At 44.6% G+C, this 27,769-nt stretch overlaps 1 protein-coding gene across 1 annotated transcript in view; it reads right to left on the bottom strand.

Annotated features, from left to right (window-relative positions):
* Positions 1 to 7,697: 7,697 nt before the first annotated feature.
* The window catches only part of GLS2 (glutaminase 2), a 76,723-nt gene continuing 56,651 nt past the window's right edge, over positions 7,698 to 27,769 (bottom strand). The window contains exons 13-18 of the mRNA XM_066584784.1: positions 19,801 to 19,932; positions 18,805 to 18,897; positions 17,244 to 17,305; positions 15,342 to 15,418; positions 15,193 to 15,256; positions 7,698 to 9,604 (exon numbers count right to left, since the gene is read on the bottom strand). Of these exons, the coding sequence (XP_066440881.1) occupies positions 9,448 to 9,604; positions 15,193 to 15,256; positions 15,342 to 15,418; positions 17,244 to 17,305; positions 18,805 to 18,897; positions 19,801 to 19,932 (585 nt within the window). The 3' untranslated portion in view covers positions 7,698 to 9,447. The remainder of the gene's footprint in view (positions 9,605 to 15,192; positions 15,257 to 15,341; positions 15,419 to 17,243; positions 17,306 to 18,804; positions 18,898 to 19,800; positions 19,933 to 27,769) is intronic.

Genomic DNA, 27,769 nt, shown 5'->3' with positions numbered 1-27,769 from the left:
TCTGTGTCATCGCCGGCGTGACGGCCCATCATTCACTGCGCATGTGCGGCGGTGCGCCACCTGGCACATCCGCAGCGCAGACATGAAGACATCGCGCAGGTACGCAGGGGTCACAGGGTTTGATTCTTCTGCGACATCTCGCTGTCCGACTCCGACCCGGCTGTGTGCATTCGTCTCTTATTTGCTCACATGCTGCTAAGTGCTGGTAATCATGCAGCAAGTATAATAATATATGTCTACTGATAAAATACTGTTAAAGAGGATCTGTCAGCAACACCGCTGCTGCGTCCGCCATCATCCACAGTTCACACATGAGCCAGCAGCTCATAGATGGACTGGCAGGTACGCTGAATTGGCCCACATAACCGATAAATGATTTGCGCATGTGCTGGTATACAAACTTCCGGCGCATGTGTAAGAGTTCATACTGCTGCGTGTATGACGCAGGAAGTTTTAAAATAAGTTTTCTGGAGGTATGCTTCCTAATGGAAAGAGAAGAAGCTTATTTATGGAAAGAACTGTAATTTAGTAATCTGCTGCTGTAGTTGGTTTGGTAGAGTGAAAGTTCTGACCAGTTACCTTTAACCCTTTCCAATCCATTGTCTGACGTCTTCAGACATTCTGATTGAAGCCTGTACAGCTCCGATGTTGGAAGACGCCTGGCAGGGTATTCTTACTGCATATTACTGGCCGCTCTGTTGTCGGGGGGCCTCTCCAGCATGTCACATACTGCAGTACTGACTCTAGCCAGCAGATGGCGCCATTGTGTAACGGCAGAAAGAGAAAGCCCCCTAGGAAACCCTGAATCCAAAATTGGATTGCAAAGGGTTAAATCAACCCTATAATTGATCAGAAGATGTTTCCAAATAGTTTAGGGCCCATTCACATCTGCGTTGGAGATCCGACAAAAGACTCCAGAAAAATAGTGCAGCATGCCGCACCATTTCATCTGGTAAATTTCCAGTCGGAATTCGGATGGATCACAGTTGCAGTATGTGCTAGACGTGGTGGTTCTGGAATATTATTGTTCGGATGGAACTGAATACAGAGACCTCCTGGAGACCAGCTACAGGCCTTACAAATGTATATTCGTTGGTTCCCATGCCTTGCCAGAACATGACAGTTTTGCATTGCTTTTAAGTAAACCATGTAACTGCACTTCCAGTCATTTCATGTTAGGCCGATTGCACACGGCCGGATCGGTTTCCACATGTGGGATCCTGCAGCGGAATCCGATCCGGTGCCCGGCCGGTGACCCTGCTTACGTGTCCAGATTTCTTCTCCTCCATGCTGCCAATGTGCCGGGCATCGCACATGTGCAGTATAGATGATGCATTGTCACTAGGCAATGACGTGGATTCTGTGGCCCGTCCGGCTTTCATTGACTTCAATGGAAGCTGTCCACGCAGAATCCACACTGAGAAAGAACATGCTGTGATTTTCCCTTTGCAAACAGAAAATCACAATTGATTTTTGCTCGTCGACATGAAAAAGCGATTTTTAATAGCATGTTTATGGGCAGTATTTGCTGCGGAATGCTGAGGCACCCGCCCGCTCCGGATTCGGCGATGCACATACGCCCATGTGCAGGTGGCCTTAGGGCTTATTCACATGGGCGTATATTGATTGGGTTTTTACGCCTGACCAATATACCCTGACCTTCTCTGCAAGGGGAGGAGGCGGGACGGGAGCTGGTGGATTGAGCTCTTGCCCCCTCTCCGACCCTTGCCACTGTTTGCAATGGGATGGGGGGCAGAATGCAGCTCCTCCCCTGGCAGGGCGTAACATAGCTCCACCCTTGCCCCTCCCATTGCAAACAGTAGCAAGGGGGCGGGAGCTCAATGTACTAGCTAACAGCCCATCCCGCCTCCTCCCCTTGCAGAGAGGGGCAGCGTATATCGGTTGGGTGTGAAACCCCGACTGATATAGGCCCATCTGAATAAGCCTTTAGACTGAGACAAACATGATTGTTCTCAGTGAGAGAAACCAAGTAATCTTGTAGATATGATGTTAGCCTGAGGATACTTGTGTATAGGTGGCAATTACAATGAATGTTATTAGCAAAAAAAAGAAAGGCAAACTCGCCTCACCCGATCCCTCACTGCTCTTCACTTCGGCTATAGTGGGCACCAGGCTGGTAAATCAGTGACCATATAGTTACTGGGAGGTCAGCACCATATATGCCGCAGAGGGTTTCTGGTACAGATTCTCCGCAGTTTATTTGCTGAGATCTGTTATACATTTATTTTGGATAGTTGTCAAATGACACTCAAGTTAAAGAGGTTGTCCAGTTGTAAACTAACGATGGCCTATTGAAAGGATAGGTAATCAATAGTACATTAGCAGTAGTCCATCAACTAGTACCTCCAGCAAAGAGCTGTTTGCCAGGTCAGTGCTACCCTGTTTCCCCTAAAATAAGATAGAGTCTTATATTAATTTTTTTCTCCAAAAGCTCTCACTTTTTTACATGTATAGATGCCTGGAGACTAATTAAATTGGCTTGTTTTATTAACTGTAACTAGGGCTTAATTTTAAAGCAGGACTTATAGTTAAAGTATCCTCAAAAATAGCGAAAAAAAATCATGCCATGGATTGTATTCAGGGGAGGTCTTATTTTAGGAGAAACGGGGAGTTATGCACTGAGCTGATTTCTGTATGAAGCAGACATCTCCGTTCCAACTGTAGTGGCCTGGTATTGCAGGCCACATTCCTCATTCCCTTTGATAGAAAATTAGCTTGCAATACCAAACTTGACCACTGCAATGGAAACGGAGCCTTCTGTTTTCTGCAGAAATCAGTGCAGTGCAATAGAGCACTGACTCAGAGAACAGCAGATTGTCAGCAGTCCCTGATTATGGACCCCTGCTGATCTACTATTGATGATCTAATCTGAGTATAGACCATCATTAGTTTACAACTGGACAACCCCTTTACACTGTACTCCCAAATCCTATTTTTAACCTTGTTAATTTTTTTGTATGAACAGGGTGGTAACCTCAAACCTGACTTCTGGCGGCAACAAGCCAGCCATGATTTCACCGACATAGGGACATTTTGACTGTTACAGCCAATCACCAGCTCACTTCAGCCGGTGATTAGCGGCAGTGGTCCAGTTTTTGAAAAGTCATCACTGCCTCAGTTGCAAGTGAAGAGCAGCGGGAAACCAGGCATTGACAAAACAGGATGTGTTCAGGGTGATTCAAAAAGAATGGTGCAAAAGTAAAGCTGATTTCTTCATACATGAATTGCCATACGAGAGCCAGAATGACCTGGAAAGGCAGAACAATTCTACAAGTTTTTATTGCACTTTAGGCTGCCTGTCCACGGGCATTGCGATATCCCGCGGTGGATCTCCGCCATGGGAGCCGCCGCCCGAGAGCAGGAGCCAGCAGACAGATCTCCGCGGTGAGCCTATCCGACAGGCTGACCACGGAGAATCACGGCAATTCGCAGCACGCTGTGATTTGCCGGCCGCGAGCGGAGAATCGCTATGCTTTTCCGCTCGTAGACAGGGGGGCTGCGCTTTCCATAGCAACGCTATGAAAAGCGTGCACTGCGTTCCCCTGTGGCCGGATTATCACCGCGGGGAATACAATGCAAAAACACCCGCGGATAGGCAGCCTTATTCATATGTATCGAAGGCCGCATTCACACGAACATATTTGCGCAGCGTATTATGCACAAAAGATTTGTGTGTGCAATATGCAGTGAACTGAACCCATAAAAAATACCCAGCACATATTGAATTTATTACTCTAATTACCCATTTCAATGAATTTGGGGCATGGTTGCATGATTTTTGTGCATGCAAGCATGTGGAAATGCGCCGACACCCGTAGGACACCGGCCTTACTTTTGCACCATTCTTTTCGAATCACCCTGTGTAATAACTAGAGATGAGCGAGTATACTCGCTAAGGCACTACTCGCTCGAGTAATGTGCCTTAGCCGAGTATCTCCCTGCTCGTCCCTAAAGATTCGGGGGCCGCCGCAGCTGACAGGTGAGTTGCGGCGGGGAGCGAGCGGGAGAGAGAGATCTCCCCTCCGTTCCTACCCGCAGCTCCCCGCCCCGCGGCGGCACCCGAATCTTTCGGGATGAGCGGGGAGAAACTCGTCTAAGGCACATTACTCGAGCGAGTAGTGCCTTAGCGAGTATACTCGCTCATCCCTAGTAATAACCCATCTCTGAGGAATATTCTAACACTTCATTATTAGAAAATGCGAATAAATAAGAACACTTTGGAACCAACTTCCAGTTATAAAATAGAGAGTTTAATAAGCATACAAAATAACGGCAGCCGTATTTGGTGCAACATCTTACAAATCCGCGCAAAACAAATTATCGTGAAATTTTTGGCCAATATTACATAGCAGCAAGGCAGAGAAGCCGCGGTCCTTGATGAGCTAGTACATTCATTCTGTCGCCAACGGTCCCCCTGCTGGTGAAGCTTTGGAAGTAAAGCAAGACAACATCTCACAAAGATTCAGAATAAAAAGAGAACATGACCTATTTGTCTGATTGCAGTAGAAAATGCACTTGTGCTGTTTGTAAGGCCTTGTTCACATTTCAAACTAGCGTGAGTTAAAAAGTGGCCGTAGGCACAACCTTCTTTCCAAGAAGTGTGAGACGTTACGGTAATTTTAGCTCAATGTCTCTGGTTTTATTTCAAAACAAGCCTATATAAACGCGTTTCGCGGCTGTAGCGCCCCTTCCTCAGTATTTGGCTGAGAATACACTAATGAGTAAAAGTTGGAGGACTCAGTGGCTTCCTCTACGACTTAGCATACCTGCACATCAGATGACTCGCTGAATTCACGCTCCATGTTGTATAACCCTGATTGTCTATTTTTTTTCTCTTAAATCTGTATGAGCGCCAGGGACCCCCATGCACATGCTAAAAAGTAGGTAAAGCCACTCTGTACTCGGGCTGCTTCGTAAAGGACTCGCAAAAGGCTGGCTGCACATGAACGGGTCGAATTCCATATCCCACAGCGGAATACGACCCTGTGTCCAGCTGGTGATCCCGCGAACCCGTCACTTTCTGTGCTGCGTATGTTCCAGACAACTCGCCGTCGGACATTTGCAGTACAGATTTTTTTTTTTTAAAACCCCTACTTTTCCCACGTCATCACCTAGCAATGACACAGAATCCGCGACCTTTCCACAATTGTGGAAGGGCCATGGGTCAGACGGCTTAAATTGACCTCAATGGAAGCCGTTCGTGCAGAATCCGCTCAGAAATAGAGTATGCTGCAAATTTTTCCTCCACGAATGGAAAATTGCAGTTGATTTCCACTGGTGGGCAGGAAAAAGCGCTTTTCCATCACATGCTGTGGAAGGTATTTGCGGCGGAACCCGGAGGCGGACGCCGCTCTGGATTCTGCAATGCAAATCCGGTTGTGTGCAGCCAGCCAAAGACTGATGAAGGGGCGCTGCAGCCCTGAAACGTGTTTATGTATGTAGGTTTTGATATAAAAACAGAGGAGTTGAGCTAAAATGAACCAGATGTCTTGTGCTTCTCTTAAAGGAGGTTGCACCTACACTCACTTTTTAACTCACTAGCTTATATATATATATACGTCCTCCTTTAAAGCTTGCAACGTTTCTGGGTTGGCTGCGCTGGTCAAAAACGCTGCTATAGTCCCCACCGTCTTCCCTACAAAAAAGGAAGAAATACCCTACAAAGATATTTCGACTCCTGGGTGATGCTCCACCCCCTTCTTATTTTTTTTTAACTCTCTTCTAAACCAATCATTCATATTTCAGTATTGGGTCACTAATTTGCATATGGGAGTGAAGCAGGAACACAACTATGTTATGTGATGGGGGGCTATGTTCACATGTAACTGATTTTCCGCTGTGGAAAACGCCCTATGAATTTTGGCATGGATCCGAACTAAAATCTGCATGTGCCACGAGGATTTGTTGTAGATTTTACCGCCTCATTTGAAGAGGTGAAATCGGCAGGGAAAACATAAAATGACCTGCTGTGGATTTAAGATCCGTCCTCCAGGTCAATTTACGCTAATGATTTCCCAGCAGCCACAGCCAATTCCACTACAGAAAATCTGCAGCATATCCGCCACGTGTGAGCATACGCTTCCACTTCTGTCTGGATACTCATCCTAAAGCGTGAATACGTCCTAATGCAGTCACACTGGGGCTTCGTACATCTAGCACTAGCAGTGGTGCTCGGGGGTCCATGCTCATATTACGCCTATGCTATAATGTACACACTGCATGTTTTTACCAGATAGAATGTGATACATATGATTTTATCTCCCGTGCAGACAGAGCTTTATATACAATTGAATGGGTTGTTACACGATTAACTCCTTAGGGACCAGGCTGTTTTGGTCCAAAAGGACCAGACACTTTTTAGACATTTTACCCATGTGGTGGTTTTACGGACCTATTTTATTTTCTTCCGCTACTAAAATTATTTTTGCTACGTTTTTCGCCCCCCGGCTATTAAAATTGCTTAACAATCGCTCTGTCCTTCCTGGTTGCTGCTGATCAGGACTTTTGACTGCTGCAGCCAATCATTAGCCACAACAGTGACCTTCTATAGCCAGTGATTGGCTGCAGCAGTCACATGTCAGCAGCAACCAGAAAGGACAGAGTGGTCGTGAAGCAGTTTTAAGTCATAGGAAAACCCCTTTAATTGAAACACTTTTTGCCAATTAACTCTTAGTGAACAGGACAGCGGTTTGTGTGTTATTAGTTCAGTTAGGTTGCGGTTTTCTAGAATTGTGACTTTGATAACAATTAGACCACGTTTTATTATTACTAAATAATGCCGAAATCCAGGTAAGGCCGGCTGCACATGACCGGATTTCAATAGCGGAATCAGCAATCGTCAGCCACATGGATGATCTGCGGTATTCTGGGCCAATTGAAAAAATAGAACATTCGCATGAGCAGATAGTGATTGTGATTTCCATGAGTGGATTTAAAATCCCAGCATGTTCTATTTTTGTGTGGACTCCACACAGATGGGTTCCATGGAAGCCATCCGACCCGCAGCCCATCCGCAATTAATCCGCACTGCACATGACAAGCATCCGTGGTCATCCGCAATACAAAAAGCGAAGGTAAACGGGGTCACCGGCCTGGGTCAGAGCTGGATTCTGCTGCGAGTACCCGCATGCGGAATCCGACCCAGTCGTGTGCGGGCTGCCTCACTCTACAGGGTTCACTTACTTCCTTTTTTTTTGTGCAACTGTATAGCCACAAACATTTTTTTAAATGCAAGACCAATTGAAACGTTATGTTTATGTGATCTAACAGGCAAACGGAAAATTTAATTTGCATTTTCTGCTGAACTTTTGGTTCAGCAGAGAATGCAAAAACATGAGTCTCTGGTAGGGCTCACACCTCAATGTAAGAGTGCATTCAGACGACCGTATATCGGCCGGGTATTTACGGTGTGTCTCTCTGCAGGGGGAGGAGGCTGGAAGAGCCAGGAGCAATGCTCCCTCTCTGCCTCCTCTCCACCCCCTCTCCGCCCCCTCTCCACTATTTGCAATGAGAGGAGGCGGGACGGGGCTAAGTGTCGGGAATTAGCTTCGCCCCATCCCGCCTCTCCTCATTGAAAATAGTGCAGGGGGGTGGAGAGGAGGCAGAGAGGGGGCGGGAGCTCAGAGCACTGCTCCCGGCTCTTCCAGCCTCCTCCCCCTGCAGAGAGAGACGCCGTATATCGGCCGGCGTGAATACCTGGCCGATATACGGTCATCTGAATGCACCCTTAATCAGGAAAGCCTACTAGACAGTAATGCGGTAAATGAGTAAACTCGAAGAACATCCAGCATCCATAGCAGATCTAGTATCAATAAGTAGAGTAATTACAAAGTATCCTCCATTACTGTCCCTATGTAATGGAGCAGTTCTGATGGACCTAGAAAGAGTCTTCCTTCATACCTGGACTTTGTCATTAGATGATAAATTTATATAGAATTATGCATATTTAAATATATAATTTATACATATATCTTTAATGTGATTTACTATTCAAATCCAATGAACATTATATAATTAACCCCTTAACAACAAGGGTGTTTCAGTCCCTAATGACCAGATACGTTTTTAGTGATTTTATGCATGCAGTGGTTAAACGGTGATTTTACCAAAATTATTTTTGCTGTATTTTTTCAGGACATATTGGACTATGGTTTTAATACCTTTTATTTTACAGAAAATGTTTTTGTTTTATTAAGGGTACAGGTGTAGAAAAATGTTAAAAAATTACCTTTTTTATAGGTCTTTAATTTTAGAGTACATTTACACTAAAAGTATAGGAATGGTTTTCCCATTTTGTTTTGGTGATTTTGATACATAACTCGAATAGCCTCAGATGAGAGGGTGGCTGTGGGTTGCTTTGGAAGGGGAGCTTATTTTTAAAAATATATTTGTACTTTATTCTATGATATTTTGAAAAATTTTCTATATATAATTTTTTTTAACATATATGTCCCCCATGATGTCATATACGATGGCGAACATTCACAATGTAATATTTTTCCTTATTTTGCAGTTTTCCACTGTAACTGGGGCATCTATAGAAGTACTGTATATTACCTAGAGGCAGTGCCTGGTATTGAAGCTCAGTCACATTCATTTAAATGGGACTGAGCACCATAAAATACATGTGACGGATGATATTGTAGACCAGAGAAGAGGCTGCAGCACTAACTTGAGCACCACAGTCACCTTCAAACAGCTGATCACCTGGATTGGTGAGAGTCCAACCCCAGTCTGATATTAACGACCCATATTGAGGATAGGTCATCAATATTTTGATCCCGGAAAACCCTTTTAATTGGAATAAAGATGTGGAAGTCCCCACTAGGCTTGTGGCCCATCTAGGCCTATTAGCCAAGAAGTGCCTTGACTTATGCATATTAACCATACTCTGTAACACCTGCTTGCTTGTCTACGGAGTTGCCCTAAGTTAAAGGAGTCTGTCAAATCAATATATACAGAAACTTTATGCGACTTTTAACTTGACATAACTTTAAGATCATGTCTTGCTCTTTGAGCTAAATATGTCAGCAACACAAATGTCTCTCCTGTCCTGAGGGTTTGCTACAATGTATAGGATATAGGTACAATGTAATCAGCCTGCGGTGCACAGAGGAATTGATAGCTCACAAAATTATTTAGCCTGCATACAATTGTATCTCTAACCCCATAATGCCAGTATGCTCAAAAAGGACATACAGACAAGGGATGTTTTGTTGAAACAACCCCTTTAACTCATCTTAAGGGTCTGTCATGTAGAACACAAAGTTTGGATATTCATGGATTCAGACATTGTATTATAGGACTTCTTTATATAGAATTTCCACCACTGCACAATGATATTAAGTCGATTTTCCTGATCCCTGTAGAAAAGGTTAGTGCTGATTTCACTGGGTTGTGTAACCAAATCTGCTGAATGATGACCAGCTACACCATACTCTTCAAGTTCTCCAAAGACATGTGTTCTTCTGAACTTTCTTCCCCCATCTGTCTCTTTACATAGGTTTCTTGATACTCCGTCAGTAATTTCACTACATCATGTTTCTCAAACTTTATGGCATCCTGCAGAGGGATTTTTCCCCACCTAAGGAATATACAGAAACATTATTTCATGTCACTTATTAATTACATACTAGTTATTAGTATTATTTATAGTACTGCTAACTAATATAATGATATATATATATATATAGTGAAAGGGGTTGGAGTTGGTCAAAATAATTCCATGCAAATGGTAAGTTTTTTGTATTAGTTACAGTTTTGCTGAACAGTGCCAACAGCTATGAAAAAGAAAACTTCAGTAAATGTACAAAATAGCAATACCGATGCTGCAACATTTACACATGTGAAGCGTCTAAAGAGATTGGAGTTGGTAAAAAGTGAAATTGATGGATTGGTGTATTGATATAGCGACGTTACAAACACCATACAGGGCCATTCCCACTGTTTTTGTGTGTGTTTTTATAGGATTGATTGAAATGAAAAAGGTTTGGTAACGTGTTAGGCCTCCTGCACACATTGGGGAGACCGCAACAGGCGTCCGCCCCAGGACACCGCAGCAAATACAGCCCAAAGTATTCAATGGCAAAACACCATTTCATCTCCACGAGCGGAAATCGATTGCGAATTTCCGCCAGCGGAGATTAAACCGCAGCATGGTGCAATTTTGTGCAGGTTACGCACGGCCGCTTTCATTGAAGTCAATGGACCGACACATCTACAACGTGTGCAGAAGCCGCCTGACAGGTAAGCTGGGGTCACCGGCCTGGCGCTGGGTCGAACTCCGCTGTTGGAATCCCGCATGCGGTGTCCGACCCGCCCGTGTGAAGGAGGCCTTACCCAGTAAAGCAAAATGTGATTGTTCCCAACAAGAGAAACCAAGTAATCTTGTAGATATGATACCTTTTAATGGCTAACAAAAATACATGATGTTATAGTGAGCTTTCGAAGCTACTCAGGGTTCTTTCTTAGGGTGACTGCCCACTACAGTTTTTTTTTTCTCTGCGAAATTCGCAGCGTTTTTGTTTCTGCAGGGGTCTATGGGACTTGTAATGTTAGAATTGAGATCACAGGCCACAGCAAACCCGGACACCAGTGTCTGCTGTCCGAGTATCGTGGCAACCCATCGGCCTTCCGTGATTACATAGTGGAGGGCTGGATATTGATCTACATTGATCGTGGCATATAAGGGGTTAGCAGCAGCGATCTGTGTTCTCACCGATCCCTGCTGTTGCAGGAGAAGATCAGCTGTCAGTCACAGATGGCTGCCTCTGCGGGATGGCTCACTCCTGAGCCCATGCCATCCACAGGATGTACATTTACATCCTGGTCCATTAACTACCACCTTGCCAGGACATAAATGTACATCCTGCGGCATTAAAGGAGATGTCCCGCGCCGAAACGGGTTTTTTTTTTTTTAAACCCCCCCCCCGTTCGGCGCGAGACAACCCCGATGCAGGGGTTAAAAAAACCACCCGCACAGCGCTTACCTGAATCCCGGCGGTCCGGTGACTTCAATACTTACCGCTGAAGATGGCCGCCGGGATCTTCTACCTTCGTGGACCGCAGCTCTTCTGTGCGGTCCACTGCCGATTCCAGCCTCCTGATTGGCTGGAATCGGCACGTGACGGGGCGGAGCTACACGGAGCCGCTCTCTGGCACGAGCGGCTCCATAGAAGACTGCTGAAGACCCGGACTGCGCAAGCGCGGCTAATTTGGCCATCGGAGGCCAAAAATTAGTCGGCTCCATGGGAACGAGGACGCTAGCAACGGAGCAGGTAAGTAAAAAACTTTTTATAACTTCTGTATGGCTCATAATTAATGCACAATGTACATTACAAAGTGCATTAATATGGCCATACAGAAGTGTATAGACCCACTTGCTGCCTCGGGACATCTCCTTTAAGGGGTTAGTATTGTCTTATGCAGTTTGTTTGTGATAAATGTTTCTGGAATACAAGGCTGATAACCATCATGGGTGGTTTATAGGCTGAATATGGGTTGCTGCAACTCTGCTTACTATAGTTATTTAGCCATAATGATATGGGACATGCTTCATTGCATAACTGATTTACAGCTTATGGGTTCCCAGTAGGAGAAGAGGTTATAACATTAATTTCCTGGCAAACAATGCAAAATCTGGAAAATAACTCCCTAAAGGCCCATTTAGACAACGATTATCGCTGAAAAGCAATCTTTTGAGCAATAATCGTTCTGTCTAAACGCGCTGCCATTGTGCACTGTTCATGCAATATTCATTCATCGCTCATTTCTAGCAAGTTAGAAATGAGTGATGAGCCTTATGAGTGCCGCTTGTTGATTTTCTTAGCAGGCAGCACTGATACGGTAGCATTCTTTCAGCTGGAATCCTGTTGGGACTTCCCAGCGGGAAACCAGCTGAAAGCACCGAGAACAAAGAAGTTGTATACAGAAGACAGCGCTCCAGCTGTCTTCTGTATACCCAACTTGGAGCGCTCAGCTGTATACCAGCTGAGTGCTCTGAGAACACAGCAGCTGTATACAGAAGACAGCGCTCCCACTGTTTTCTGTATACATTGTAGTGAAGTAAGGGGTAAAGTCCTGGATGGTGTTTATATACCACGGAGATTACTAAACTCCAGGATATAACTCCGGAGTTTGCCTGAGACAGGGGCTGTCCAGGTCGCACGTATATTCCAGTCCAGGAAGTACCTGAACCTGGAACACAGCTGAAACATAATTGAAAAAGGAGCAGGAAAAGCTCAGTAAGAGAGAGATTGTGGCAGAGTGTGTTCAGCCAGACCAGAGAGAGGACAGACTGTGTGCAGAGTCCCTGGAAAGCCGGGTGAAGAGAACCTGGAGAGCTGAAGGAAGCAAAACCCTGAGGAAAGGGTTGGGTGAGAATCCCTGCATCAGATTACAAAGACTGTTATTTTGGCTGCCTTATAGACATTCTATGGCTGGAGAAAGCCTGTGTTTGTTTATGACTGAGAGTTTGGCAATAAACCACCCTGCTTTACCATCACCTGCCTCTGCTGCCGCCTGACTGCCTACAGCGGAAACATACCTGTTGTGGATCCTGCTTACAACATGGGGAGCCTTAATTTACACACTAATAAGCTCTTAAGTATCTGCGATTTGAGCAAATTTTGAGTGATCATCTTTCAGTGTAAATAAACACAATGATTATCGCTCAAAAAATTGCTTTTGAGCGATAATCGTGTCTAAATGGGCCTTAACCTGTAAGACCGCTTAGGCTTCATGACCTTAGTATGACTTCAACTACTGCAGCCCCTACAGTTTATGTCTCGGTGTACGAGTATAATAGACATAAATTTGCAGGAGCTATAATAATTTTGGGGGGTCGATGTTCTTGGAAATTGTAAATGGCAAGATAACACAATGCCTCTATAGTGCCACCTATTGGAGGGCAACATTTCTGCAAGTCAATGTCAGACCTTTTAACAGGCTTTGTAACAATAACTGGGAATTAACCCATTTACGACCAGCCACTGTATATATACGGCGGCTGGTCCTGGGCTTAGAGGACCACCGATAGTAAAAATATGGCGTTGCTCTAAGCCTCCTGCCTCTGCAATCAGTCAGAGGAAGGTACGGGTTATCAGCTGTTAGTGACAGCTGATAACCCGGTGCAGAAGGCAGGAGGGGTTTTTAACCCTTCCTGCCTTCTGCTTCCCCGATATACAGTGCTCAATGAGCACTGTATGGGGAAAGTGAAAGTAACATGTACTTTCACTACGGGAGCCTCGGGGGGGGGGGGGGGGGGGGGGTCATGTGACCTCCTGGGATTCTCTGCTACTGCAGAGCTGGAGGGTCAGACTAGACCCTGGCAGCTCTGCAGGTGACTAATGTCACCACAGGGGTTGCTTTCCCCTATAATTAGGGCTTCTATGGACGCCCCAGCTACAGTGGGAAAGTGTCAAATAAAGAAAAAAAAAAAAGTGAATGTCCCCCAGAGGTCTTATATGACGTCATGGGGGACACAGATAGTAAAACACACAATTACATACATAAATAAAATACAATTACAGAATAAAACAACAATACATACAAAAGAAAGAGAATAACACAAAGCAGACGCCAACAAAAACCGTCGCCGTATGCGCCCTGTAAACCAAAACCATACTATATATCAAAACATCCGAAATAGAGGAACCCGTTTCCATACTTTATTTTAGTGTAAATATAAAAATAATTTAAAAAAAAAACTATAAATGTTAAAAAAAAAATCATTTTTTTTAGCATTTTACCCCCAATAAAACTAAAAAACGGAAACAAAAGTCAGTGAAAAAGATATTAAAAAAATACTCCTATATGTCACGGGGAAAAAAACGCAGCAAAAATAATTATGGTAGCTAAAGGAAAAAAAATGGAGCAGTAAAACCGCCACATGGGTAAAATCCCTAAAAACTGTCTGGTCCTTAAGGTACAAAACAACCTGGTCCTTAAGGGGTTAAAACCAAAGCTAGAATCTTCTCCAGAAGAAAAAGTTAACCATGTTTTGGGTTTTTTGCCACCTTATCAATGTACAGTAGGTTGCTGGCTTGGCTAGTCAATCATTGTTACAAAGCTTGTTAAAAGGTCTGACATTGCAGTAATACTGCCTTCCAATAGGTGTAGAGGCATTGTTCCCTCTTCCAATTTGCATATTTCCCAGAGAAGCATGGGTGGCCTTATAAGTCTCCACAACCTTCTAGGTGCTCTTCCTAAAGAGAAACAATACCCTTTCTGACCCTTGAAATTGTGTCACGATCCTTATGATGACCAGAACAAAAATCTGTTAAAGGGGTTGTCCCGCGAAAGCAAGTGGGGTTCAGCACTTCTGTATGGCCATATTAATGCACTTCGTAATGTACATCGTGCATTAATTATGAGCCATACAGAAGTTATTCACTTACCTGTTCCGTTGCTAGCATCCTCGTCTCCATGGTGCCGTGTAATTTCAGCGTCTAATCGCCCGATTAGATGCGCTTGCGCAGTCCGGTCTTCTACCTGATGAATGGGGCCGCTCGTGCCGGAGAGCTGGTCCTCGTAGCTCCGCCCCGTCACGTGTGCCGATTCCAGCCAATCAGGAGGCTGGAATCGGCAATGGACCGCACAGAGCCCACGGTGCACCATGGGAGAAGACCCGCGGTGCATCGTGGGTGAAGATCCCGGCGGCCATCTTAGTAAGGTAAGGAAGAAGTCGCCGCAGCGCGGGGATTCGGGTAAGTACTAGACTTTTTTTTTTTTAACACATGCATTGGGTTTGTCTCGCGCCGAACGGGGGGCCTATTGAAAAAAAAAAAAACGTTTCGGCGCGGGACAACCCCTTTAAGTTAATCAAATATTTAGTTGAAGTATGTATGAAATAAGGGCACTATGCTTGGGGTTCACAGTGGCTGAATAGCTCACAGAGGATTGCCTAGACTTCATACAATTGTAACTCCTTTTCTCTGATTGTCAATATGTTCAAACGGGGCATGTGAAGAATGGATATCTTGTAGGGATAACCCCTTTCAACAGGGCAGATGGATATTTTTCTAATGTGATTTGCAGCCTACTGCAGCTTTAAGTTTTACCATTTCTGTTAGACCCCATTAAACTAGAGTATCAAAGACCCCCTTCACATCTTACAAATATGTTTCACATGTAAGTAACATTCATTGTGCTCATGCTAAACATATGCCTTACCTGTCTTCTACAAACGGGTTAACTTTGCAGCCTTCTATGAGAAATTTGACCACATCCACATGTCCTGCCGGAAGTGAAAGTAAAATATTGAAAATGCGGGAAATTAGTTTTATAATCTGGGTGCAATTTGTGGTATTCTAATTACAAACCTTCTGCCGCTGCAACATGTAGCGCTGTCCTGGAGTCATAATCTTTTTGCTCCATGTTCATAGCAGATAGTGCATATCTGTAATACAGTGGACACTTATTGCTGCCATATGCAGAAACAAACTAGTTATAAAGTACAAAAAGTGAAGAAAATGCTGATAAATCCTAATGGCCACCTGTCCATTTTATGTAGAAAGTATTTGGTGTAACCCATATTATCCCTGCAGAGGACTGTAGCAGAAATGACAGTGACGACCAACTTGGAGTACAAATGGGCACATAATACTCTTACTGCTGCCATGCAGGGTCCATACAGTCTTTACTGTGATGTGCAGACCTCATGTGAATAAGCCTCATGCACTCGCAAAGAGATGGCAACACGAAGGCATTGCCTGATTAGCTTCATGCCAATTTAGGTAAATCTATCATTTTAATGATGTAGATGGTTTTAATGCCTTTTTTTTAGAAAGCATGTAGATGATATATACTGTATTTAGTGGTAATGGTTTTGATATTATTAAACGCAAAACAATCCAATTGCAGGAATACAGCTTATTGTGGAAAAACTTGCTTTTTATTTTCTTTTTGGTGCTTGAATAATACAGAGAACGCGTTTCGGTTATGAAACCTTGTTCACCTCTGACTAGCAAAGCTAGTATGCAAACCTTAAAAGGGCTTAGTGACAATCAGTGAATTAAAAACATATGTGCAATTAACCCATGGCAATCTGTTACTTCAGTTATCAAAGCCCGTTCCTCCTGCAGGAACTTGCCCTGATTATTTTATCATACAAAATATAACAAATGGTATAAAGAATAGAATGTCAAAACATTATATGCTCCGCTAAATAGAATGAAGCATGAAATCAATACATCATGGTTCTAGAGACCAAATAATTCTCCTGACAGCAGCAGTAAATTAAGTCATAGATCACTACTATGAAATAGTACAGACAGTGATATGCAATATTTAGCGACGTTACATTATACAGGTCTGTTTTATAATTCATTCCTTTTGGGAATCTTGTATCTAAATTTAAGATCCAGAACGCTTCCCTTTTAAACACTTTATGCGGGCTAATTGTTCCTTTCTTTTTATTCACAACCTTTTCAATTCCAAAGAATTTAGATACAAGATTCCCAAAAGGAATGAATTATAAAACAGACCTCTTATACATTTATTAGCCATAATAAAAATTAACATCCTTCATCAAACACATACTGATTGTAATGTGATTTCATTATGCTATAAATGTATAATGTAACGTCGCTAAATATTGCATATCACTGTCTGTACTATTTCATAGTAGTGATCTATGATATAATTTACTGCTGCTGTCAGGAGAATTATTTGGTCTCTAGAACCATGATGTATTGATTTCATGCTTCATTCTATTTAGCGGAGCATATAATATTTTGACATTCTATTCTTTATGCCATTTGTTATATTATGTATGATAAAATAATCAGGGCAAGTTCCTGCAGGAGGAACGGGCTTTGATAACTGAAGTAACAGACTGCCATGGGTTAATTGCACATATGTTTTTAATTCACTGATTGTCACTAAGCCCTTTTAAGGTTTGCATACTAGCTTTGCTAGTCAGAGGTGAACAAGGTTTCATAACCGAAACGCGTTCTCTGTATTATTCAAGCACCAAAAAGAAAATAAAAAGCAAGTTTTTCCACAATAAGCTGTATTCCTGCAATTGGATTGTTTTGCGTTTTATCAAAGCCAGAAGTAGCCGGATGGCAACAGCTTGTGAGTATACTTGCCTGCGGGACTGAGGTTTGCAGCACATGAAGATAAGGTGGGACCTTTTGTTTTGCTTTTTGATATTATTAACCCCTTATTTGTCACTTACTTAACTGGACATATAATGCACTAAAATAACAAGTAGACCTTACCTTCTCAGAGCAGAGACATCACCACTATAGGCTGCAAATAGAAGGTTGACCACAGTCTTGTGCTGCAGAGAAGAGAACCAGAAGAGAAGTGTCAGAGCATCAGGCCGACCACAATATAAATGCAATTACAATATATGGACATATTTGCACGCGCAGTAGAGAATAGAACCTATTGATTTCAACTGGTGCGTTCTCATCTCACTTTTTTGTGCATGCGGAAAGAAACGCAGCGTGCTCTAATTTTGTGTCATTTGCACTCCAAAGTTCCCCATAGACGTCTATGGGAGGTGCACAGATGTGCACTCAATACACATGCAAATGTGGAAAAAAAGAACACATCTGGACCCCTTTAGGCTACATAGCTTTTAAAATCTGGGTGAGGTACTGTCCCCCGTGCAAAAAACTGTTCCCTGCATGCACAAAATGTACAGTAAGGCTGGGTTCACACGGGGCAGATTTGCCGCGGAAATTCCGTGGGGAATTTCACCACGGCAAATCCGCATGCGGCCGCTAATCCCGGGATTAGCCAGCCATGTGGATGAGATTCCTCAGAAATCTCGTCCACATGGGAGGGCAAATCCGCTGCGGCGCGGATTTGCCGAACGCAGCATGTCTATTTTTTTTTTCCCGCTGCGGCCGCGCTCTCCTCTATGGGAGCGCCGGCCACAGCGGAAGAGCGGCTTTTTCCGCGGCGGTTCTCCCGGCAGAAATGTTGCGGTTTTTGCTGCGGCCAAACCGCGACATTTACGTTGGGAATCCGCCCTGTGTGACCATGGCCTAAAAGGCATAAATACGCGTGCCAAAAAAAACCTCGTTCATGGAGCAAATACATTGTGCTTAATCGTGCGCAATTGTGCATATACTTGTATAAAGGAGCCCTAAGTTCATAGACTTGGAACCATATCACAGAATAATACAGAATTTTACTTCAAGTTCCCTCAGAAAGATTCTGCTGGTACAGTAAAGTGAGAAAAAAGTGATACCTCAATATCCCCCACTTATCAGCTCAACATTTGCAGTTCTGTGCATTTGTTGAATGTTATTGCTACTGCAGTAAGGAGAAGAAAACAATCTCGTAGATGTGATGCCTTTTAATGGCTGACAAAGAAAAATTATGTTGCAGTAAGCTTTCAAGACTACAGACTACTTAGGCGAGGCATCTTCTTCAGGCAACATAACAAAATATCTGAAGAAACACAAATACAGTAGATAGATAACCATCTCTCTGCATAAGATGGCTGGCACGTGGAACAAATTCACCTCCACACTGAAGCTTCTTTTCAGTCTAGCTCCTGCCTGCTTTATTATGCTTCTCCACAGAACGCATAGCACACAGTTTAAGGGCACTAAATATTACCAGTGTCTCTCTCTATTCTTTAGATGTTTTATTATAGCATTCTTGAGGAAGAGACCTAAGTAGTCTTGAAAGCTTGCTTTAACATTATTTCTTTTTGTTCTGAGATGAAGAACATTTACTGGGTAACATGGTACCAAACTTTTTTCTTTGCACATTAACTGTATATGCCTGAACTGGTCATATTAGAAGACTACATAATGATACCTGTATGTCTCTTGTCTCTTTGCGTGGATCCAGCTTCTTTGCACAGTGACGCAAGTCGTCATAATGATGGAAATTAAAGAGGGAAACTAATTCCTAAAAAATAAGCAGTTTCTACATTACTGATGAATACATTGCAGAGGCGTAACCTGAAGCTTCTGGGCCCCAATGCAAAACCTGTAACAGGGCCCCAAACTATAATGGTTTATTCATAGTACTGGGCTCCCTATAAGGAGAAGAGAGGCCTTATGGGCCCCCTGAGGCTCCTGGGCCTGGGTGCAACTGCATCCTCTATAGTTACGCCAGTGATACATTGGATATCCATATCCAAACAGATTAGTATAACTTGCAGTATATAACGATAATGTGTATGTTTTGATTTGGTTATAGAGTAGCCATCAGACTTCCTGAAACTCATAGATGACTCAAAGGTATAGGTGTATGAACCACACACTAGTCTAGATTCAAGACCTTTTTAGATTGGTGTCTAGGCCTGGTCACACTTTAAGGTCCAGTTAAAGACCCTGCTGCTGCCTGATGTTGGGCATGAAGAGCTGCAACTGAACACTGGGCAGCCAGTAGTGTTAAAGGATACCTAAGGGTTCAAGAAAGGCGTGGCATAATAGGTTTGGCACATCTGGCTAGCCGGGTTACCACTTTTGGACTCCCTACATTACTGATCAGCTGAGATGCATCTGCACAAATAATTTGGCACTTATCTTTACAACATCTGACCTATTGCACAACTTCGCTCAACCACACCTCACTCCAGACACATCTCAATACTGTTGAGGTAGGTGTAAAAGTCAAGAACCTTTTTAATAACTTGGTATTCCATTTAAATTCCTTTTGCTCACTGATATATCTACTGTTATCTTCTCTGAATCCCCTTCCTTACTATACAATGTTGTTCCATTATTTCTCCATTTATTTGTATAGGTATGGTATAATTATTTCATGTGTGTGCTATTAATTGCAGCAAAAATAAGTCTTTCTTACATGGCAAAAATGAATCCCTCGAACACTGTTACCAATTCTATCGAGAGGAGGGGACCAACAGAAAACCCCCATAATATTAGGAACGACCAATAATATGGCTCCAGCCACACCGGATTTAGCTGGAAGTCCAACCTATGAAGATAGAACCACAGTCATTGGACATCAGATGGAAAGGACACATATATGTCTATAAACATAATATAAACTGACATATTGACACAACCGGCTGGTCCCAAGGAATTGTCGGTACTTGTACTAATCTGGGATTAACTATAAATGTATCGAGTGTTGACTGATTTTTAAATATTTTGAAATACAACAGTCCTTAAATTTTAACCATTCACTATTTTTTATTTTTGAATATTTATTGTAATGGCCTCATCTGTCCACAAGATGGAAGTAGCAGTTCATACAAATAACTGACTGTTATAATGGAAATGCAATCTGTACTTATTTTTTAAATTGCTCTTATAAGGGTGGTTTCACATCTGTGTTTGAACTTTCAGTCGGAGATCCGTCGCAGATTTGGCACAAAATACCGGAAAAAAAAGTTCTGCATGCAGTGCTTTTTTTTTCTGGCTAAAACCAGGGCAGTTCAGTTAAAATGAATGAACTCCATTCTAGTCAATGATCCATTCGGCGCTGTTTGGTTCTGTCCCGAGATGGAGCCATTCGGCCATGGGGCCTTTTCTGCTCCCTGAACAGAGTAGGAAAGCGGAACCCCCGTGCACATGAGGTAAAACCACTGTAACTTTTTCAGAGAGGGGTTTTCCCTATGCATTGCTGAACAATGTAGTCAACAGAAAGTTACTGTAGCATAACTTACATTATGTATTTTAAATTAGGATTATTCTCAGTAAGAGAAACCAAGTAATCTGTAGAGATGATACCTCTTAATGGCTAACAAAAATGCATGATGTTGTAACGAGCTTTCAAATCTACTTAGGGTTCTTCCTCAGGCAAAGAGATATTCCTGCAACTCACTGGAACCGTCATGGGCAGTAAAATGGCACCGCAATATGCCAATGGCAAAACTGGAGAGTGACTTTCTGGCCTCCTGCTCCAGAAAACCATTGGCCTACTTCCGCTACATTGATGACATCATAATCATCTGGACCAACTCCGAACAAGAACTAATAAAATTCAATGAGAGACTCAGTGCATTTCACCCCATCATAAACCTGACATTAAGCTACTCATATACAGAAATCAACTTTTTAGACACCACCATAAAAATTTTTAAACTACTCAATACAGACATCCCTATACCGAAAACCGATTGATCGGCCTACATACCTCAGATGGGACAGTTCCATCCTAAACACATCAAAAAGTCCATCGTCTACAGCCAGGCCATCAGATACAACCAGATCTGCTCCAACCCAACAGACAGAGAAGATCATCTATACCATCTTAAAGGACCATTTTGTCCATCAGGGCTACCATCGCACCTCAATTGATGATCAAATCACCAGAGCTTCCTGGATACTCAGAAATCAGCTACTTCAATACAAAGAGAAGGAAGAAAACGATTGTGTGCCTCTAGTAGTGACCTACAATTCACAGCTAGAGATACTAAGGAAAACCGCTAAGAAACGCCATCATACCCTACACAAGGATGACCTTCTGAGAACCATATTCCCGGACCCTCCCCTCTGTGTTACAGGCAACCTCCACATTAGAGGAACCTTATAATCAGCAGTGCATTGCCCTCTGACACACAAAAAGGAACTTATCCCTGTAATGTAAGGAGCTGTAAGACCTGCTCACATATAATGACTGCGGACAGGATACAAATCCCCAACACACAGCAGGACTATAAGATCCCGGGGACATTCACGTGTTTTATGTACAATGTTACCTGGTGCAGTAAATATCCTGTTGGGGCCCTTTATGTTGAAGAAACAGGACAAAAACATAAAGCCAGGATGAGGTCTCATCGCCACACAATTAAACAGAGAAAGACAGGATTACCTGAGGCTGAGCATTTCTCTAGTCACGGACACAACATAGAACATATGAAAGTTATGATACTAAAAGGCAATTTCAAATCTTAACATCACAGAAGAATTCAGGTTTATTCAAGGGTCATCTTTGACACTATCAAGAAGGGACTGAACCTAGGAGGAGGCTTTTTACATCTGTGGAGAATATGAGAAATCTGGAGCAGAGATAACACACAGGCCTGGTGACCCCCTAAGGGGCCTTTTACACAAGACGATTATTGTTCTCCCGTGGGGTTTTGAACGATAATTGTCCCATGTAACAGCATGCTGAAACTGAACAATTGGACAATTCTCATCACTTTTAAGCACTTTAAAATCCAAACGACATGCTGTTCAGTGTAAACAGCAGCCATTCACAGGGACGAGTGTCGGGTATCGTTTGACCAACACTTGTTATATGTAAAAGGGCCTTTACATCAATTTAGAGACCATAGAACTTTCACATTCCTTACCAGTGGATTAAGTATTTACTCCTCTGGTAATCCTGTTCTGGTATTGTTTTAAGTGCAAATTAATCACACCATGTCTGTGCCTTGTCATATATATGTGTATATATCTGCCTCTTCAGATATGTTTCATTATGCCTGAGGAAGAGCCCTGAATAGGTTCAAAAGCTCGCTATAACATCATGTATTTTTGTTAACCATTAAAAGGTATCACATCTACAAGTTTACTTGGTTTCTCTTGCTGGGAACAATCACATTTTGCTCTACTAACTAACATGGGACCAAACTTATTTTGTATTTTAACTTTTGATGTATTTCTAAGTTGTGTTTTTATTTGAAGTTTCCAGTTAGCTAATAATATGTAGACTTTTTTATATTTTAAAGAGACTCTTTTAATGTCACCAGTCCACTTTAATGGACTAATATATGCTCACACTGACGGGACTAGTACTCTTCACTATGTGCAAGGAAATACTTAGTCCACTGTATACAAGGAGCGGCAGCTTTGTGGGTGGGGAAGCAGGGAGGAAGGCGAGTATGAGAGTGACATTCCTGGATTTAGGGCCGCAGTTGCTGTGAGGTCATTTTATGTTTTTGGGGCTCATGGGAGCTGAAAGAGTCTCTTTAAGTATTCAATAACTTTCTTAAAAGGTGCAATTAACACAAAAAATACAATTACTAAACAATAACACGGATTCTTCACTTTATATACAGTATGTGCAGTACAGACCTATGTGTCATCTTAAAGTGGTTCTCCGCTCAGCAACCCCCAGTGATCATCTGTAGGGAAACTTGAAAGTAATTGTTCAATTTCACTGCAGCGCCACCCCAAGATATATCAAATAGAGATGAGCGAACGTACTCGTCCGTGCTTGATGCTCGGGCGAATATTAGGGTGTTCGGGATGCTCGTTACTCTTAACGAGCACCACGCGGTGTTCGGGTTACTTTCACTTTCATCTCTGAGACGTTAGCGCGCTTTTCTGGCCAATTGAAAGACAGGGAAGGCATTACAACTTCCCCCTGCGACGTTCAAGCCCTATACCACCCCCCTGCTGTGAGTGGCTGGGGAGATCAGATGTCACCCGAGTATAAAAGTCGGCCCCTCCCGCGGCTCGCCTCAGATGCCTTGTGAGTTAGCTGAGGGAAAGTGCTGCTGGTTGCGGAGCTGCTGTAGGGAGAGTGTTAGGAGTGAGTGTAGGCTTCAAGAACCCCAACGGTCCTTTCTAGGGCCACATCTATCCGTGTGCAGTAGTGTGGAGGCTGCTGTTAGCAGTGTTGCCCATTTTTTTTTTTTTCAAAATCGGCTGTCTGCAGAGCATTGCGCCCTGCAGTAATAGTCCAGGGACAGAAGTGGTGGTTAGGCAGGGAGAGTGTTAGGAGTGAGTGTAGGCTTCAAGAACCCCAACGGTCCTTCTTAGGGCCACATTTAACCGTGTGCAGTACTGTGCAGGCTGCTGTTAGCAGTGTTGCATTTTTTTTTTTTTTTTTAAATCGGCTGTGCAGAGCATTGCGCCCTGCAGTAATACTACAGGGACAGAATTGTGTAGGCAGGGCCAGAAGACATATATTATTGATTGAATATAGTCAGTGGGCCTTTTCTTAAAAAAAAAAGGGAAACATTCTATTTGGCCTGCCTCTGACAGTCCTCAGCGTTCTGGGTACGTGTGTGGTGGGTGGAGAACGTAAAGAAATCATACGCAGCAAGCTACGTTTAACAGCAGGCTTGCACCAATTTATTTCCTGCCTGGGAAATCACCGCTCTGCTGTAGTTAATAACTCTGCAACCCTGCAGTTCTGTGACACATTTGCAGGGCCACAACACATTTATTATTGATTGAATAGACGCAGTGGGCCTTTCCTTTAAAAAAAAGGGAAAACATTCTATTTGGCCTGCCTCTGACAGTCCTCAGCGTTCTGGGTACGTGTGTGGTGGGTGGAGAACGTAAAGAAATCATACGCAGCCAGCTACGTTTAACAGCAGGCTTGCGCCAATTTATTTCCTGCCTGGGAAAAATCACCGCTCTGCTGTAGTTAATAACTCTGCAACCCTGCAGTTCTGTGACACATTTGCAGGGCCAGAAGACATATTTATTATTGATTGAATATACGCAGTGGGCCTTTCCTTTAAAAAAAAGGGAAAACATTCTATTTGGCCTGCAGGCTTGCGCCAATTTATTTCCTGCCTGGGAAATCACCGCTCTGCTGTAGTTAATAACTCTGCAACCCTGCAGTTCTGTGACACATTTGCAGGGCCAGAAGACATATATTATTGATTGAATATAGTCAGTGGGCCTTTTCTTTAAAAAAAAAGGGAAACATTCTATTTGGCCTGCCTCTGACAGTCCTCAGCGTTCTGGGTACGTGTGTGGTGGGTGGAGAACGTAAAGAAAAATCATACGCAGCCAGCTACGTTTAAGAGCAGGCTTGCGCTAATTTATTTCCTGCCTGGGAAATCAAATCACTGGTAATACACCATGCTGAGGGGTAGGGGTAGGCCTATAGGACGTGGACGCGGGCGAGGACGCGGAGGCCCAAGTCAGGGTGTGGGCACAGGCCGAGCCAGTGCGGTGGCCAGGGGTAGAGGCAGGGCCAGACCGAATAATCCACCAACTGGTTCCCAAAGCGCCCCCTCGCGCCATGCCACCCTGCAGAGGTCAAGGTGCTGTACGGTGTGGCAGTTTTTCACAGAGATGCCTGACGACTGACGAACAGTGGTGTGCAACCTTTGTCGCGCCAAGATCAGCTGGGGAGGCACCACCAACAGCATGCGCAGGCATATGATGGCCAAGCACCCCACAAGGTGGGACGATGCCCGTTCACCGCCTCCGGTTTGCACCACTGCCTCTCCCCCTGTGCCCCAACCTGCCACTGAGATCCAACCCCCCTCTGAGGACACAGGCACTACCGTCTCCTGGCCTGCACCCACACCCTCACCTCCGCTGTCCTCGTCCCCATCCAGCAATGTCTCTCAGCGTAGCGTCCAGACGTCGCTAGCGCCACATTTTGAGCGCAAGCGCAAGTACGACGCCACGTACCCGCACGCTCAAGCGTTAAACGTGCACATTGCAAAATTGATCAGCCTAGAGATGCTGCCATATAGGCTTGTGGAAACGGAGGCTTTCAAAAGCATGATGGCGGCGGCGGCCCCGCGCTACTCGGTTCCCAGTCGCCACTACTTTTCCCGATGTGCCGTCCCAGGCCTGCACGACCACGTCTCCCGCAACATTGTACGCGCCCTCACCAACGCGGTTACTGCCAAGGTCCACTTAACAACAGACACGTGGACAAGCACAGGTGGGCAGGGCCACTATATCTCCTTGACGGCACATTGGGTGAATTTAGTGGAGGCTGGGACAGAGTCAGAGCCTGGGACCGCTCACGTCCTACCCACCCCCCGAATTGCGTGCTCCAGCTCGGTGGTAGTATCTGCGGGGGTGTATGCTTCCTCCACTAAACCACCCTCCTCCTCCTCCTCCTACGCAACCTCTGTCTCGCAATCAAGATGTGTCAGCAGCAGCACGTCGCCAGCAGTCGGTGTCACGCGGCGTGGCAGCACAGCGGTGGGCAAGCGTCAGCAGGCCGTGCTGAAACTACTCAGCTTAGGAGAGAAGAGGCACACAGCCCACGAACTGCTGCAGGGTCTGACAGAGCAGACCGACCGCTGGCTTGCGCCGCTGAGCCTCCAACCGGGCATGGTCATGTGTGACAACGGCCGTAACCTGGTGGCGGCTCTGCAGCTCGGCAGCCTCACGCACGTGCCATGCCTGGCCCATGTCTTTAATTTGGTGGTTCAGCGCTTTCTGAAAAGCTACCCCCACTTGTCATACCTGCTCGGAAAGGTGTGCCAGCTCTGCGCACATTTCCGCAAATCCCACACGCACGCTGCCACCCTGCGGACCCTGCAACATCGGTTTAATCTGCCAGTGCACCGACTGCTGTGCAACGTGCCCACACAGTGGAACTCTACGCTCCCCATGTTGGCCAGACTCTATGAGCAGCGTAGAGCTATAGTGGAATACCAACTCCAACTTGCGCGGCGCAGTGGGAGTCAGCCTCCTCAATTATTTACAGAAGAGTGGAAAATTTGAGGAGTCTACCCAGATGGTGAGCGGGGATGCTGCAATCATTAGCGTCACCATTCCTCTGCTATGCCTCTTGAGAAGTTCCCTGCGAAGCATAAAGGCAGACGCTTTGGAATCAGAAACGGAGGCGGGGGAAGACAGTATGTCGCTGGATAGTAAGAGCAACCTCATGTCTATATCTCAGCACGTTGAGGAGGAGGAGGAGGAGCATGAGGAGGAGGGGGAAGAGACAGCTTGGCCCACTGCTGAGGGGACAGATGTTGCTTGCCTGTCATTCTTTCAGCGTGTATGGCCAGAGGAGGAGGAGGAGGATCCTGAAAGTGATCTTCCAAGTGAGGACAGCCATGTGTTGCGTACAGGTACCCTGGCACACATGGCTGACTTCATGTTAGGATGCCTTTCTCGTGACCCTCACGTTACACGCATTCTGGCCACTACGGATTACTGGGTGTACACACTGCTCGATCCACGGTATAAGGAGAGCCTTTGCACTCTCATTCCCGAAGAGGAAAGGGGTTCGAGAATGATGCTATACCACAGGGCGCTGGTGGACAAACTGATGGTAAACTTCCCATCCGACAGCGCTAGTGGCAGAAGGCGCAGTTCCGAGGGCCAGGTAGCAGGGGAGGCGCAGAGATCAGGCAGCATGTACAGCGCAGGCAGGGGAACATTCTCCAAGGCCTTTGCCAGCTTTATGGCTCCCCAGCAAGACTGTGTCACCGCTCCCCAGTCAAGGCTGAGTTGGCGGGAGCACTGTAAAAGGATGGTGAGGGAGTACGTAGCCGATTGCAGCACCATCCTCGGTGACGCCTCTGCCCCCTACAACTACTGGGTGTTGAAGCTGGACACGTGGCCTGAACTCGCGCTGTATGCCCTGGAGGTGCTTGCTTGTCCTGCGGCTAGCGTCTTGTCAGAGAGTGTGTTAGTGTGGCTGGGGGAATCATCACAGATAAGCGTAGCCGCTTGTCAACCGACAGTGCCGACAGGCTTACACTCATCAAGATGAACAAAGCCTGGATTTCCCCAGACTTCTCTTCTCCACCAGCGGACAGCAGCGATACCTAAGCAATACGTAGGCTGCACCCGCGGATGGAAGCATCGTTCTCTCTCACCATCCAAAACGGGGACATTTCTGCTTCATCAATCTGTGTATAATATTCCTCCTCCTGCTCCTCCTCCTGAAACCTCACGTAATCATGCCGAACGGGCAATTTTTCTTAGGGCCACAAGGCTCACTCATATAATTTTTCTAAACAATTTTTATACGTTTCAATGCTCTTAAAAGCATTGAAACTTTAACTTGAACCAATTTTTCGTTAAACTGGGCTGCCTCCAAGCCTAGTTTTACCACTTAAGCCACATTAACCAAAGCGATTAATGGGTTTCACCTGCCATCTTGGTTGGGCATGGGCAATTTTTTCTGAGGTACATTA

The sequence above is a fragment of the Eleutherodactylus coqui genome, chromosome 1, assembly GCF_035609145.1.
Source record: "Eleutherodactylus coqui strain aEleCoq1 chromosome 1, aEleCoq1.hap1, whole genome shotgun sequence".
NCBI lineage: Eukaryota > Metazoa > Chordata > Amphibia > Anura > Eleutherodactylidae > Eleutherodactylus > Eleutherodactylus coqui.
Note: the sequence above shows the minus strand (reverse complement) of the source record. Positions and strands in the feature narration are given on the sequence as shown.